The following is a 16,950-nucleotide window of genomic DNA, read 5'->3' on the forward strand; positions in this document are numbered from 1 at the left end:
TTGGACTAAGACTTGAAAGGTGCTTCCAGTTCCTAGTCTGTTATAGATACCCTTACTTAAAACCCCAGTGTGGAAGGGTGATGGACAGGGAAGTCAGAGGCGTCAGATGCAGAGACAGCATCATTCTGTGTGTCCTCTGTGTGTGTGTTCAGTATGGAAAAGGACTAAAGTATCCACTCGGCAGCCACTTTCTGTGAATACTGCCAGCAGTCATGTGTGTCACCTAGTGTGAAGGCAGAATGAAGTCTTTCATTCTTAAATAAACATTTGAAAAGGTTTTTATTTAAAAAAAAAAAAAAAGCAAAGACACTGTTGCAAGTAACTTGTATTTTATTTTCTGAGTTCTGTTTTCTTCTTCTTTCAAATTTCTTTAAAACTTAACTTCTAGTATAACTTGAACAAAGTCTCTGAATTGATGCAGTTCTTGGCAGGCTGTAAGAAGGAGAGCTATTTCCAGGAAGGATACTTTTGTTTAAATACTTGATGCCAATTCTGTTTTACTATTGTGATTTGTATATCATGCAACGCTTGTTTATTATAATGTAAATGTTTTTTGTAAAGCATCTCAGGTTACAGATACATATGTGAAAGGACATAGAGAATATTTGTGTAGAACATACTTTTTCCTTCCATCTTTATAACCCCCAAGAAGAATGTTTATTTGTAATTCTTGACGCTTGTGTATTCATGCTTTCATCTTGGCACTTGCTGAAGAATTTTTATCTTTGAACTAGGAAATAAAGATTTTTGGGTTATTTTTGCAATCTCATTCCCCTTCTATAACCAGATTGAGATAATTCTGTAAGGTGACTATTCCTTTTTTGCTTGTATTTCCAGTTTCTTTCCTCAAAAATAGAGGAGTATCTGTGGTGAACCTCAATGGAAAAGTAGGAGGCACATTTTAAAAATGGGATTAAAGTTACTAAAAGTAATCAATTACAAGGATATTTCAACAGAAACATCTTATTTTTAAAAATTACCAGCTTGCAATTTCCAGCAAAAAGAAAGACTCTGAAGTTATCATAGGTTCGGTGTCTTGATTTAAAAACTGCTTTAAACTTCTTTACTACTTTTTTAAAAAAAGCTTAGCCCATATGTTAGGGGGTAAAAAGCACCCTGTCTTTTGGCATGGACAACAGAAATAGTAATGAGGAGCATTTTAAGATTTAAGAATGAGTTAAAAGAAGTAGAGTATGGCTCGGTTTCCAAAATAAAATTTAGCATTTTTAGATTAATTTTAGCATAGCTTTGTTCTTGAAATGTTATTTTACCTCCTATTGTTTGCTTGTGACAACTTCATGCCACTTCTGAGCCGTACATATAATTTTTGCCTCTATATCTTCCTATCATTGTCTCTTTTGCCTAGGTCCTTTTGTTCTTCTCATTCAGTTGCGTTTTTTAATTGAGGATATTTCTATCCCTGTGTTATGTTATTTCATCAGCTTTCTTAAGTTCTGCCTACCTGAAATACTGTTCTTTGTTTCTTGCCTGCTGGTAGTGCATAGAGCTACTTCTCTGCACTAGAGCAGCTTGGCATCCAGGTACTTTGAGTTCAGCCCTGGGATGTTCTTGGCTTGTGTGCCAAGGTGAGACTTGAAACAAAAACTCAAGTCAGTCACTATGTATGATGATTTAGTGGTGTTCAGCAGCACTGGCAGGTTGATTGTCAGCCAAAATTTCATGAAGGGTACACTACGGTAAACTGCAAAGTAAGACAGGGAATTTGCCATGTTAAAAGACAGTTTTGCAGAGAAAGAGGAGCAGCTTGGTTACTGGAGAATTTTCAGGCAAGTCTTAATAGCTTCTAGAGATGTTTCCTAAAATAAGATATTGTTCATTTTTAAGAAACTTGGGGGAAAGAGGTCAGTAATTTATAGCCAGTTGCTGAGTTCAAAGACACTTCTGGGCACCCCTCCAGGGCTATCTTAATTGCATGTTCTGTAGTTTCAGCCACTTTGAGGGGGAGCGGGGGGAGGAAGGAATGTCATTCATATCTAAATCAAATTGGCAAAATACAAGTGTAAGAATTTACCAATAGGAGTTTTTCTTCTCTCTGCTGATGAACTCTGGCTTGCAGCTGATGTTGGTGTCAAACATCAACAAAGTACTTAAAAGTTCCAGCGATTGTCATCGAAGTACAGTTTGTCCATTTGCAGCATATTGAATCAAGCTGTTTCCCTCGTAATGGAGGATTAATTTCTATCGTGATCGTGAATACAAATGGAGAGAACATTTAATGTGGTTGCCTTTCAGATAAGAAAAGCCTTTCGCCTTTCTTCCTAGGGAGCTGAACTGAACTCAAACTCATAAACAGTAGTAGTTGTTCTAATTTATATTTTTTTTTAATTAGAACAAAACCTAGGCTAGATGTGAGTTTTGTTCCTAATTGGAACAAAGCCATTACAGCTTTACTTACAACCGAACCAAAGTGGATTCAGGTCCCTGCTGCTTTCTTCTAACTGGCTAATTGATGATTGTAGCAGGACCTCTTTTGAAAGTTACTGAAAGATGTTGCACAGCAGTGTTTAAAGACTGAAAAAGTGAGCCTCTTGCGAGAAGGGTCTGAGATAAATGCTGAAATGTCTGCCCGGTTTGTGCTGAGGTTTTGTGTGAGATCTATATATTTTCTAATAATTGGTCTGGGAAATGTCCTTTCTGAGGCAGTCAAGATCTTTATGCAAACCAGGGCATCATCAGTATTTCTAACTTCTGTTTTAAAATACAGCTGATTAGTAGGCAAGTTCCAGAATCTTTCTTTTTTACGGAGGACTAGGGCAGGATTAACAGATGAGAAACTGAAGGGCAACTTCACTTCATGTAAGTATCACCAGTTGCTAGCACTTATTTATATCCTGCCTTCGGAGATTATTTTACCTCATTTGGGAAGGATTTGACCTTATGCCGCCTCAGTCTTAGATCTTCCAGCTGTTAATCTCTCTGACTTTTGAGGTCTAAAAATCAGCATAGCTATATCCTGTATTTTTGGTATGGTGATGCTTTGTGGATGTCTCCTACTGTACACTGGCTTGAGTTTCCCAGAGTATACCTGTCAGGACAAGAGTGCAAGACAGGAGCATTTTGACCATAAAGAGAAGAAAAATACCATATGCTCTAGAGGAAACAGGTAGTGTTGCTTTGATATCTTAATCTGTAAGACTTTGCACAGTGAGTCTTACTTAAGGGAAGTGAGCAAATAAGGAAAAAAATGTATGTAGTGCACCAAAACTGTACCAGGAAAAGTACCAGTCAATCCTAAGGTCCTCTGCTTGTCCGTGTACTTACTGTTATGCAGATACCCATTTCATGATGATTGTCCAAAATGATGCAGAGATGTCTACTAAAAGGAAATATTATTGCAATTTAGGAGAAGCTCTAAATATCTGTGCAGTTAAGTCATCACATATGAGTGATTCCTGAGACTGAACAAATGTGCCAACTGTGAGTTTGGCTTATGCATATTACCAGGTGGTCATCTGAAATTGTACTGCAGTAAAATAATTTGACAGCATCAAACAGCTTTTAACATGTATTACCTGGCTAACCATGATGTGCTTGCAGTCCTGATTCTCTGTTCAACATTTAATTCCTAGGTGTGTAGGTAACCCTCTCCCTTCTGGTTGCAGTTTTGTAGCACAACATTAAAAAATGTCCATACGCCAAGATGAAAAATGTGTTCTAAATATTTTGTTACAGCTAATTTTTTCCCTATGGTTTGGAGAGTGCCACTGCACTAGTGCATTAAAGAATAGATTTTGAAAAGCTTTGTGATGAAATTACAGGTCAGATCTTACCACATGATGCAATTCCTTTATTCTTAAATCAAATAACCATCTGCTTGGAAAAGTGATTGTGCTCTGAAGAGATTCTTTTCTTTCTTGAAATACATTTAGCAGATGTTTCAAGTGAATGGTTTTGTGCAGACTTCTGTTTTGTTGGGGTTTTTACTGTCCTTTCATTCAAGATATCGTTGATCATTGTTCAGCCAAACCCAGCTCTTATGCATTATACTTCACGTTATCTCTGGGTTTGTATAGGTTCTTTGTACTTTTATCTTCATTACTATTTCTAAAATAATGCAACCTCCATTTCTAGCATGGTTACACTTATAGTATAGTGAAAATATACTATGTAACTTTGGCTTATGTCCCTACCTTCATAAGATTTAGTAATAGGAGACATTTACATCATCAGAATAACAGTGCTGGGTTAAATAAACCAACAAAACAGCACACACACGTGCCTGAGATCCTCATACTGGTATGAGTCTCCATTTACTGCTCAAGCATAGAATGCCCTGAATGGTAGTCTAGGCAGCCTCATCTCTCAGGTTATTGACTTCTTTTTTCCACTCATAAGAAATTTTTCTCTCATTGATTTATTTCCCTCTCTCATGAATTCTGATTTTAAATAACTGTAAGAAACCATAACCAGTTTGGGCAAATAACTGTTAAACATCTTAATAATAGTTAATACTTTGTGCCATACATACTCTTACCACCTGAAACTTTCAAGAAAGTGAAGATAATCTCTTCCTCCCTTCAGATCAGGGAGTCAGAAACTTGATTTCATGCAGTGACCTTTCTGTGGTCAAGCTGCTTGATGCCACAGAAGTTGCCATTTGGACTGCTCTCCCGTCTTGTTGCATGCAAATGTAGCCATCTGTCCAAGCTGACTTTCTGGACTCTACAAGAAAATGAACCATGAACACCTTAGTTCCAGTAGAGTGGTCGATGAAAGTTGTTCTTCCCTGTAAAACAAAAAACGAGTACGTGACTTCCGAGTGTGCAGATGTGCATGCTTGTGCACAAACACATGTGCATTTGTGTGTCACCATGCATTCAAAAATGTTCCTCCATTGGTGCCTGGAATGGCTTAGGTGCAGTAGATTGTGGAATATCAAAGTTGTACCATGTGTCATTCAGGACACTGCAATTACATATTGGTATATGCTATATTAAGTAATGGAAGGATTCTTGTTTTTGAATTTATTTCTGAATACTGTGGTTATTTCAGCTGAATCTTGTTTTTCCCTGCTGCTTCTGTTCTGTATTATGTCTGTGCATGTGTCTGGCACTGGAAAGTGTTTGATCTTTTCTGTAGGTCATGCAAGATGTTTGATGTCTTTTTGTTGACTTTTGAGTATGAGTAAATAAATGATAGTATCCCCTGTGGCCAAAATGTCTTAACCTATATGTATATCATGTGGTCAATTACAATGCGGCAAGCTGTGTTACTTTTCTCTGTAATTATAATAATCAGATATATAACATTCATAATGAAAGGCAGATTTTTGAACGTTGTGGCAGTGCACTGGGTCTGAAAGGGACCTGCGTTCTGTGGGCAGAAGAGCAAGAGGCTGTTGTGGGTGGGGGAATGGAGGCAAAAAGATTCTAGGGAAGTTTTCGCAACGTGTTTTCTAGGTAATTTCTTTAAGTCAAGTTTACCTCATGTAATTAATGATGTAACATGAGAAATCTGTTAATTTGAGATAATATTAAATAAAATTTTCTCAGCTATTTTGATGACCTTATGGAGCCAATTGCAAAGCTATCCATTTTAGGTGAGGTTGCTAGGATTTCAGGTGTGAATGCTGGGGGAAATTTGCAAACTTAATCTCATTCTTGCCGTTTAGGTCAAGCATATGCTTCTGTTCCAGTAATGATGGTGTGTGTTTTTTAAAGTTTTTAAATTACTTGAACTGCAGTCAAATAGATTATATTGAAAAGTGTCACTATTAGTGTTTTGTTTTCAATTAAGTAAGTTAAAATAGGTACTCTCTTAGCTATTTAAATTGAAGCAGAAAAATCTTTTGGGTAAAGAACAAAAGACCAGCACAGACTCTTGTCTCTGGTCATTCTCTATTAGATTACACCTGTTCTGATTTTTCGTATGGATTTTCATGGAAATAATTTTATCCAAATCAGAGAAGCTAATTCCCTTCAAAACAGCAGATGTAACCCGCCCCCAGCCTTTGAAGATATCAGTTCTTTAAACACACAATCCCTTACCTCCTCTTTTCAGAGAAGTTATGTGTTCAAAGAGAAACTTTTTGTTATGCTGTGCTCTGTAAGGGTTAATACATACTGACTTCTCAAGGCCTACATGACAGATCATGTACTCAGAGGTTTATGCTTTAAGCTGTCCAAATATCAGATAATCCTAGAACATCACAACAAGAGGTGCAAAGCAGATTTCATGGTTTAATTCTTTCTGTTTCTATTGCTTATACAGTCCATTTAGGTTTAATACTGATGCCAAAATCCTAAATAGCTTTGTGGTTGAAGAGGTTTTGCTGTATTTCACATACTGTCTCACTGAGGAACATCAGAATAAAACTTACTCAACCTTTTTTTGGTTAGGATGTTCAGTTATGGAAAATGCATTTGTCTAGTCATTGTTTATTTCAGATCTGAGATTTATGTCAATGACTATACTTAAACTTCTCTCAAGAGACAGGCTGACATTTAAATGAGTACAGTGCACCTAATCTTAGGTGACATTCTTGTATTGGAACATAGGTAGCTGATGAAATATATTATGACCAAATGAAAACCTATAGTAATAGGGCACTGAGCCACTGAAGATAGCGGTTAATCACTTGCTTACAACAGGTCTTTGTTTGCTCCATTGGGAGCAGAGAAATATTTAAGCAATTTTTTGTTTTATAGTATTTTTTTTATGAGTATTAACTGAATGGAAAAGAAAGGAAATTGCCTCCTAGATGTACCCATTAAAGTTATTGATATTGCAGGAATACAGGATGTGTATAGCTTGACAAAGTGGAGCTTAACTGAGGAATAGGAGAAATGGTCCAGTGGGCAGTCTGGGCCTCCAGAGACCAGAGTTCAGCTCTTGTTTAACTGTCCTTCTTATATGACTTCCTGGCAAGTCATTTAGTCTAGCTTGTGCCTTTGGGAGTATCTCATTTTATAGATGGGGAACTGTCTCAGAAGGGTGTTGAAAATAAAATCCATTAATGACTGTGAAACTATGTAAATGCCTTCAATATGCTGAAACTTGGCCATGGTTTCAACACGGGTTTTTTCCTCTGAAAGTATGTCTGGTTTTAGGGATGGTTGCCTTTTGTTCCCAAAACGGGCTACTAATATGCTTTATTCACGCCTGGAGTTTTTTAAGATCTATGTTGCTTTCCAACAATCACTGTACTCATCTCAATATGGTGCCACGTAAGGATTATTTTAGCAATATAGAAGTTGTTTAAAGTGCCTTTACAATTAATCTTACTTGCACCTTCTAAAACTGTGCATTTTAGCAAAAGTCACAGCAATAGCATGGGACCGTAACAGGATAAAACACTTTGGTGATCAAACATTTTGCTGAATGATCATTGTTACATCTCTTGTTGCATGTGGAGAATGTGGCATGTATGTGTGCGAGGCATATATTTTGTGGTGTGTCTTGCTGCACAAATGAGTGTGTCTTGCTTACAGCAAAGCTGCTCTTTTACCAACTCCTTTTTACCATTACTGGTTTGCATCTTGCCTTGTTCCCTGTTGTCCTTTTGAACAGTCATGTCTTCTTGTAGTGTATTTCTGCATGTATAAATGCTTGGCTACATTCAGACAGAAGTATTTTTAGTCAGAGAAGAGTCAGAATCAGAACTGCTGTGATCATTTTATTTCCGTTGCATTCAAGGATGTCTGTTATATTCAGTGGAATTTAGCCAGTCATTCTGTTTCTGGTTATATATGTCTGAGGGCATTTCACGTGATAACTTTCAGGGCATTTGATGAAAAATTTGTGGAAAATTTAAACTGCGCTATATGCATCTTTTTTTACTTATTTATAAAATGACATTGCATAGTTTCCACCTTCTTCTAAGTGTAGTTTAATGTACAGATTGAAAGAAAAGGAATGTAGTTTATATTCTAGTAATCTGACTGTTTTGGAGGTATTTATACCATTATATTTCTAGGCATTAAATCAGAAATATTTTATGCAAAATTAGAATAGAATCAGTCCTTTTTGTTCCATACTTGCTATGGTACATGAAAGACCTTGAGATCAAAAGAAGGATTCCTATCAGTTTAGGTGCTTTTTTGGGTGTGTTTTTTTTATATGTAAGGTTAGCTGAGACAGCTGAGCTACTGGCTTCTGGCAAAAGTACTAATTCATGTCACTGATGAGACTGTTAACATAGGTACTTGCTGAAATGTGGGTATTCTATAAATCCAAAAATAATTTCGTTTTCATTGGTATCAGAACATTCTAAGACTGAAATATACTTTATTTGTAAAAGAGATTCCCTTTTATAAATAATTCATTCTGCTTAGACCATCAGCAAAAATTCTGAATCAAAAGCAGTGAGCAGCATTTCTAATAAATTGTATATGAAAATAGTCCACTTGATGGGTAATGGAAACTTGGGGTCAGTGCTCCAGTCATTTTCCTGAGTTGCGTCCAATACTGTTTGTACTTAAATGGGCAGAACAGAGATTTTGTGATGGTGGTCGCCAACTCCTCCAGGTGCCTAACTCTTCTGCAAGGATGGTGTTGGGGTTTCGTATCTGTGTGTGTACAGTGGGATTTTAACTGCATAAAGTGTTTTACTGGAAGCTTAACCAAACAGAATATAGTGCTGATACAAACAGAGCATTAGACATGCCTGTTTTTAATACAGCCATCTGTTGAGTGCTATAGCAGTTTTTCAAAAGCCTCCCTCAGCATAGACATCAAAGTCTATGCATGCACCTGTGCCTCTGATCTTCTAACTTTTTTTTTTTTAATTTAAAAACTGAAAAGGGAGAGGAGCAATATTTCAAGATCAGTGGCTTTATTTAAAAACAAGAAAAAACAAAAAAAATCCCCCCCACAAAACTCATGCTGCCAGTTCAGAAATTGTTAAAAATGTCTTTACTTAATATTCAACACTTTACTTATGGAAAAACACTCAACCACGCTTTCATTTTCCTCTCCTCTGAGTAACCTCTGGCCTTGCTAACACCTATTTCCTGCCTCGTCTATTTACAATACAGCTGCTGAGATCATTTTCTTGATCTGTTGGTCCGATGACATCAGCCAGACCTGTGAACTCCTCTACTGGCTTGCTCTTGAGTAGCTCAGAAGCATTTTTGTGAGAAGCTGGTTCATGGAGGGAGGAGCTTGTGTCAGCCTGATGCATTCGGCAGCTGTGGCCCAAAAGAGGGAAACAGCAGAGGTCCCCCTCTTGTAAAGGTCCTCTCAGGTGATGAGAGAAACCTGGAGACAGAAAAGGTGTCTCCATGGAGCTGCCTGCTGAATGCAGACAGGCAAAACCTGGCATTTGCAGACCTGTTGGTGTCTCCTTCCTTTCCTCATTTACTTGCTAATTTGCAAAGACCAACAGATTGGCCTTCCAGGTTATTAGTGTGAAGTGGTGATCTCATGATTGTAATCTTAATGGCATAGTACCATACCCTGGTGTCGCTGGTGACTTAGGAAGCAGGACAGTGTTTGCTGACATCGGCAAAGCGAGGTCCCCCCTTCCTGTGTTGGGGCAGAACAGCCTGGCACAGGAGGAGGGCTATGGTCGGGTGGGAGGGGAGATGGCCCTTTCCCATCCACAAGCCCCATGTGCAGTTGCCTCTGCTCAGCCGAGGTGTCAGGAATGTTCTGGGGATGCTGCCCGTGGAGAGCAGGACTTGGCTGGACTCCAGCAATGAGGCAGGCTCCATTCTCGCCCCATGTCCGGTCAGTCTGGCACTGAGAAGGGCCCAAAGTCCTGCTGCTTTTTCACCTGTGGGCTTTTGGGGACACGTTGTCCTCTCCTGTTTTCTCGCCTGTCCTATGTACCCTGGTTTGATACGTGGCAGGCCTCATTTCTTCAAGTTTCCTGTGTGTGTCAGGATCCAGGAGGCACCAAAAGTCCCTGCCCAGCCCCTAGGGTTCTCCCACCCTGCCCACAGCCCGGGACCTCATGTCAGCCCCTGCCCCAGCAAGGCTGCAGCAGGGATGGTGTCCAGCTCCCCGCGTCCCTGCCTGGGCCCACACACAGGCCCACAGCCTGGCCTTGGCCTTGGCCCACCACCATCCCCAGGGAGGCGCCTAATGCCCAGGGCTGGGCCTGCCCTGGTGCCCCCCTGACGGCTCACTCCTGGCACACAGGACAGGCCTTGGCAGACAAGGCCACTTGAGGCTTCATGGCAGTGGGAATGCAATTCTATCTGTGTGCTTTACTTTCCAAAATAGAATGAAAATACAGTATTAATGTACACCATGTTGTTTCACTCAGTCTCTGAAACTGTGTGACAAGAGCTATTGGTTACATAGTGTTCTAGTTACAGTTTAATTTTTGAGAGATAGGTGGCTGCAGAAATTGTGGGGGGTCTCTGCAACGTGTGGGGCACCATTAAGATACTCAAACCTTGCTGTATTTAGAGTTACTCATGAAATGTGTGGTAAAATACAGAACGATTTGTAATGAATTCTTCATTGTGGTGCCTAAGTGTCCAGGAACTTACTCCCACAGCCCACAAAATTTTGAAATGCAGCAAGTTGACACAGAGCACCTGTATTTCATGCTGAGTGAAAGTCATCTCCACAAGATCCTTAAAATCTACCAGAATGGTGCAGAAACAAACAAATTTTTATTTCAGAACAGGATAATAAAACATATATTTCTTTCTCCCTGTGGGGATACAAAGGGCGTATTATAAACACGTGTTAAGTGGCCGTACAAGCTGTGTGTGTTCATTTCTCCCATTCTGTGACCAGAGCTGATCTGTCTTGCTGGGATCTCAATAGATCACAGTGTTGTTTCTCACATTTGCATAGCTGGGCTCAGTACAAATTAAGAAAGTTACTTGATACTACCACTTTTTAACTTTCTCCTTGGAAATACTGGTGCAAATGTATGGCAGAACAGTGCTTTAAATATTTGATTTGTAAAATTCACTGAGTTCAAGCTTTCCAAGTGCTAAGGGCACATGCTTGAGAGATAGGTGGCTGCAAAAATTGTGGGGCTGTTTTTACAAAAAATTGTTTTCACTTCAGTGAAGGTGTAAGGTCCTCAACACTTATTTGCAAAAGGAGGCTCTGTTGGTGGTGAACTGTAGACCTGCCAATGAGTCCTGCCTACACCTTGGCTTCACAAGTTTTGGAAACATTTTGTTTCTTGCCTGTGCAGTCACTTGCTTTGGGAGCCATTATAAGTTTTCTTCTAATTCTCTTCTCAATTGCAGATTGACTTGGAGCCAGAAGGCAGAGTGTATGTCATCATAGACCTTTCAGGATCGTCAGGTGAAGGTAGGGACTTTCAATATTTTATTTAATTTTTTTTCATGAATGAAATTTTCTAAGGGTCTTTGGAATGAAAGTATTAGAGGAGGTGCTTTACCAATATGCTCTTATATCTGTATGAGCTCAAGTTAAAGTGAACATATTTTGATTTATCTGCCTGTAAGTCAGTGAGCTGTTGCAGTTCATCTTACCCTGTTAATCACTGATGGTAACAATATCAGCTAAAAGGACAGTAATGAAATGAGAGTAGTTTAATAGTATTAATTTCTAGAAGAAACTTCAAAATCCTTATTTGTGGAAGAAGGATAACCATTATGTAGGTAGAAGTCATAAGATGCCAAAGGTTTTGAGGGGAAGAGTTTATTTTATTTTTAAATTATTCTAATATTTGGTAATTTTCTGCTAAATGTTTTATTTTTCAAGTAAAGTAATGACCAAAACATTGTAATGGTAAAAGGTCCTTTCATTTTTATGACACAGCAAGTCATAAAATGTTGGTGGAAAAAACGCCAAACAATAATTGAAGAGAAATACTAAATTCTTACGATATTTTTCTGTTGTTAAGTGGGAAAAGAGTCAGGTGGTATGTGGTGGGAATAAGAGAATTTATGAAGAAGCAAATCTGTGTAATTTAGTCATGCTGTTGATGACAGCCCGACCTGCTGAAATGGTTTCGATGGCTGGTTTGGGTTTGATTATTTTAAATGATGTCCACTGATCAGCTTTCCCCAGTAGTTCATAGACCTCAACTAAACAAGGTTATCGTTGGTTCACAGTACATAAAAAAGATTCACATAAACCCTGACAGGAGCTGAAACAGAAAATGCTATGAAATGAAATTATTTTGCCTGGCACAGTTGAGAAACAGCGGAAGAATGCATTTATATTTCTGTTCTTCAGATTTAATTGCTGTGCTCTGACCAATTCCTAACAGTAGCTTGCAAAAACACATGTTCTCTAAATCCTGAATTTTAAAACTAAAGCAAACCATTATTTAAACTTATAGTGTTGTACCCACATAAGATATGCGCTACCTTTTTTTTCTTCCTGCGTATTGAAGAAAATACCAGTTTAGTAGTAGTTTCCACATATCTTGCCAATTGGCATGCCCATGGTGGAACTAACATATGGTTAAAGGCATTGGTGTTGTTCTGTCATAGGGCAGGAAGATGTTCTTTCAACCTTTCACTGATAGTTAATTGATACCCAGATGAGCATAGTGTCAGTGTTCCATCACAAGATGCATTCACATGTGTCAAGCTGTCAAAGAACAGGAAGAATGGTGTTATTTGGTTTTTCAAAAGTTCTTTAAAACCCTATAGCCTTTTATACAGGAAAAGAAAAAAAAGGCAATGGTAATGTCTCATATTATATGGTGCGTTACCCTGTGACTCTTGCAAGGTGCTTGGAAAGAAATTTACAGAGCTAGATTTTGTGTTACTACATTATCGTTGGAGGGGAGCACTCAAATGGAAACAGGCCACTGAGGGAAAGCAGTTTATTAAATACTGTCTTATGGGAAGCCCTTGGGAAGACGAAGAGGCTTTTGTTAGGGTGAATTTGGCAGAACCCTGGAGAAGTTGGTGTGCTTACAAAATGCAATTGCATAGTTTCAGAGCTTTCCCATACAATTAAATAACTGTGGAAAAGTGTTGTGTAGAAGTATTGCAAAATTTGCTAGGATAAACTTACGGTTTTCCTCACAAGGGAAATTGGACCAGGTTTGTACAACTGTTCATAAACAGTTTTTGTAGTGTTTTGTTAGTGATGTTATAAAATCCTATTTTTAGACTGCTTTATTAGGGCTGAGGTCTAGCAAATTTTGGATGAGTCTCCTCTCACTTCAGCTATCTCAGTGAAGCACCTAGTTTAACATAACAACTGTGGGCATCCTTCTGTAGTGAACAGACACACTTAACCTACATGGAAACTAACTTAGGCATTTTTGAAACACATAGACTGTTTCATTTGACCTATGTATATATACAAATATAAATATGTATGTAAATAGAATATATCTGATATGTATTTTATGCATTTCAATAAGGCAGTTCAATGTAGTGACTTGCATTCGTTGACTATGAAAGAAACATAAGATTAAGGTTGGTTGGTTGAGGTGATTGTTACTCTTGACGTAATTTCTTAACCAGGAGCTTGCTTTTGAACTCCAGTTTTCATTGTGAATAGCAACAGAGTATGTAGCGTTCTTTTCATGCTGCACAAATGAGTATCACTATTTCACTTCAGATTCTGGAGGGGGAAAAAAATTTGCAATTGGTGAAAATAAAAATACCTGCAGCAACAATTTTAACTGGAAGAAGCAATCATGTTGCATGTTTCCCGGTTAGCAGTATTTTAAAAAAGATAAGCAATAAAAAAAAAAATCAGCCATTGAGTTGTAGGATATACTTGCCAAGCAGTATTGTCTTGTAATTCTGTGCACTGAAAATTGGACTTGTTTATTCTATGTGATATATGCAGGTTTCTAATAATCAGTGATCAATAATGCAACGTCTGTTATTTGACACTTCTAAAAGGTGTTATTAAGATAGATATTCAAATTTTAGTTTGGTATAATTGACCTAGTTGAATTCATGAATCTGGGCAGAGAGCTTTGACCTCTATTAAATTTCCTCTAAGAAGCAAAAGTCCTAATTTTGAAAGTGAGCCCTTATATGAATAAATTGCTATATAAATTAAATGTTTACATATAAAAGCCTAAGTGGTGGATAAAGAAAGAACACTCTCATTAGTGGTACATTCTCAGTACTTCTAGCAAGCTTTTATGTAATATTGTCTCTAAGACATTGTTACCATATACCTCTTAATATTCAATTGTCCCTTAGTCTCAACTGCCAGATTGCTTATCCCTCTGCAGTATTTGCACTTGCACGGCAAAACAATGAAAACAGTTCTTTGTTATAAGCTGACTTACTCAACAAAAGTACACAATTTCTCTTTCTTCTTCCCCCTCCTCTAAACTGAATCATTCACGGACTTTCAGCGCTTGGCTGGCTTTGGTGTACAGAACAGATTGAAATATGGCAGATTACAAAGGGAGGCAAAGAGTACTTCAGCCTCTCCCTGTCCTGTTGAGACAGACTTCTTGAGAGCCATCCTTAGGTATCAATATCAGCATTTGGCATGTGTTTTTATGTGGAACAGTAGAAAGAAGGGTTGAATTGCTGGCTTTGCTATTTGCAATTTTTTTCCCATTCTAAAGATGAGCCACAAATCCACAGGAGGTTATAGAGCTGTGCCAGCTTCTCTGACACTTTCTATATTGTGAGATTTCCTTCAGAAGCTGTCTGAAGGAGAAGCTCTATTCTCCAGCAGAAACTGTGCACTTGTGAGGGGGTAGCCTGGAAAGCCCAAGGCTTTAGACTGGGATATCCACTGGATATTTTGCGGCACTGCCCGTTCTCACAGTGTAATCTTCAGGGTATTTGGTTTTGTTTGAAAACATTATTTTCTAGAACTTGCTCCCATTCAATTCTGATCTTTGCTACAGAAAAAGATTGGAAAACGCTAAAGTCTGATAAGTGGAAATCAAACTACATAAAAATTCCTTAAAAGTACAACAAACCCTACAGGAACATTTTTATCATCACCTTTTTTACACTAATCCTGTTTTGGAGCCTGCTTATAGCTTCTGAATGTTTGTTCTGCACTGAGAGGGAGGGTGAGTAGCTATTTATTTTAGCAATCTTTTGTAAATTCTGTAGTAGGAACTGTCTGGCCCACATACTGAAAAGAAAATGCTAAATGAACTGTTTATCATGCAGAAGGTGATCTCCTCAAAACTTGGGATTTAATTTTTTCTGCTAAAATTTGAACGTTCCCATATTGTGCTTCCAAAACCAGTTCTGGTAAATACTTTAGCCTGCATTGCTGATGTAGACGTAGAAGAGGGAAAGAAAAGAGCTCTTAAATTTTTAAAATTCTCTATTTTAAACTATGTAACCCGTATTTCTGTAACACCTGTGATTCAGGTCTTTACACTTTATGCTGAAATTGATCTGCAAGGTTATTTACCTTCTGTAGGTTTACTTAATTTAAAATGGGTCTGTGCCTTCAGTGTATGTATGTATTTGTGTTTCCCATGAATGGAAACAGCTGTGTCAGTGGAAACTTCCCAAATGTAGATACATGCTAAGGTATCCACTCACAGGCTAAAATAACAGCAACAGTTAAAGTTCAATTTATGAAAATATTTGTTTATAATTTTAATACTTTTATTGGATTTTTTAAACTGGTGACAAATAACTGCCCACTCAAAACTTTAAGGGATATTTTAAAAACAAATCCCTTTGGCCAAATAAACAAATGGAGCTTCTGTGGGTCTCACACAGCATCCGGCAGTATTAGTTGGAATTTTTTGCTTAACTTCATTGAGCCATGTACTGTGCTCTATGTAAGCACATAGGATCTTTTAGAAGCAGCATTTCTGATAAGTTGCTTTTGGGAGACCAGATCAAAATATGGGTGGTTGTTGTTGTTGTTGTTACTCTGCCAGAATATTTTGTCAGACTTGCAAAGCATGTAATCAGTCAATTCTGCTATTAACCAAACATCTGGTGACTTTTCTTTATATATGCAATTATAAGAAAAACAAAGTTGATAACAGACCAATGTTTGTAAGACATAATTAGCTTGGGAAAGATCTATTATATTAATTCTCTGTTACTTTGCAAACTGGATCTAATGATTTCACAGGTTTTTAGTCTTCAAGGTCTGCTAGGGCTATGGAGAAGGGTGTGTCTGTTTATCAGTCTCTCATGAAAAGGGGGGTCTATAAGACATGCTGCTTATTAATTTCTTCAGTGTTGCTTGTTGTCCGAGGTCATATTGATTTTCTGTATTAATTCAGTGTTGTAGCATATGCATTATTTCTAGGCTGAAGCGCACTCATTGACTGTTTTATTGACATGCTATGCCAGTGTTTTTTCTTCTATGTTAGTGCTTATAGAGTTTTGTGAGCGAAGTTTTTTGAATTATTTAAAAAATACTGAAGAGCTCTGGTGTAGATGATAAAGATCCAAATGCAGGTTGAAAGTTTAAAACATAACTAATATGACACAGTGATTCAATTTATAAATTGGAATAACAGATGGCCATCAAGTGGGTAAGAGAGGTAAATTGCCTGAGGAATGATTAAAAACATTTTCAACAAAGTCAGTTTTATATAGACTGAAAGACAGATGCTGCTATATTTAAAAGCTTGTGACCTCCCTGCTGCATTTGTCATTGTAAATTTATCCTCTTTTTGGAATTATTGGTTTATGTGTGACACAAATGTATATAGTTACTTATGGTAGCTTTCTCCCAACTTAGAAATTAAGTTACCGTTTGCAATATGTCGGTATTGAATCAACTGTAGAATGACTTCAGAATGACCTTGATGAGTTAGGTTCTTTCCTTAACTGTATTTATTATAGGTAGCATGTAATACAAATTCGAAAACTATTCAAAACTCTTTTTCTATGAAATATGTCTAATTAATTGTGATGATTATTTATCGTTGTTAGATGTCCCAAATTGCATTACGCATTTTTCTTTATATATAATTGAAGATTCCCCGTTTTAGAGTGGTTGGTTGAATTGCAGAAAAACACCACAGCTCATGCTGCAGAAAGCAGCCTGTTGGAAATTCTTGGTTATGTGTACAAGTTATGTAGTTACAAGGGACTACATCTTCTCATATGTTCATCT

At 37.7% G+C, this 16,950-nt stretch overlaps 1 protein-coding gene across 2 annotated transcripts in view; it reads left to right on the forward strand.

Annotated features, from left to right (window-relative positions):
- The window catches only part of PRKCE (protein kinase C, epsilon), a 295,554-nt gene that overhangs the window by 89,963 nt on the left and 188,641 nt on the right, over positions 1 to 16,950 (forward strand). For both annotated transcript variants that reach the window (XM_014950985.1, XM_014950984.1), the window contains exon 2: positions 11,181 to 11,244. In XM_014950985.1, coding sequence (XP_014806471.1) covers positions 11,181 to 11,244 — 64 coding nt within the window. The remainder of the gene's footprint in view (positions 1 to 11,180; positions 11,245 to 16,950) is intronic.

The sequence above is a fragment of the Calidris pugnax genome, unplaced genomic scaffold (assembly GCF_001431845.1).
Source record: "Calidris pugnax isolate Ruff unplaced genomic scaffold, ASM143184v1 scaffold24, whole genome shotgun sequence".
Taxonomy (NCBI): Eukaryota; Metazoa; Chordata; class Aves; order Charadriiformes; family Scolopacidae; genus Calidris; species Calidris pugnax.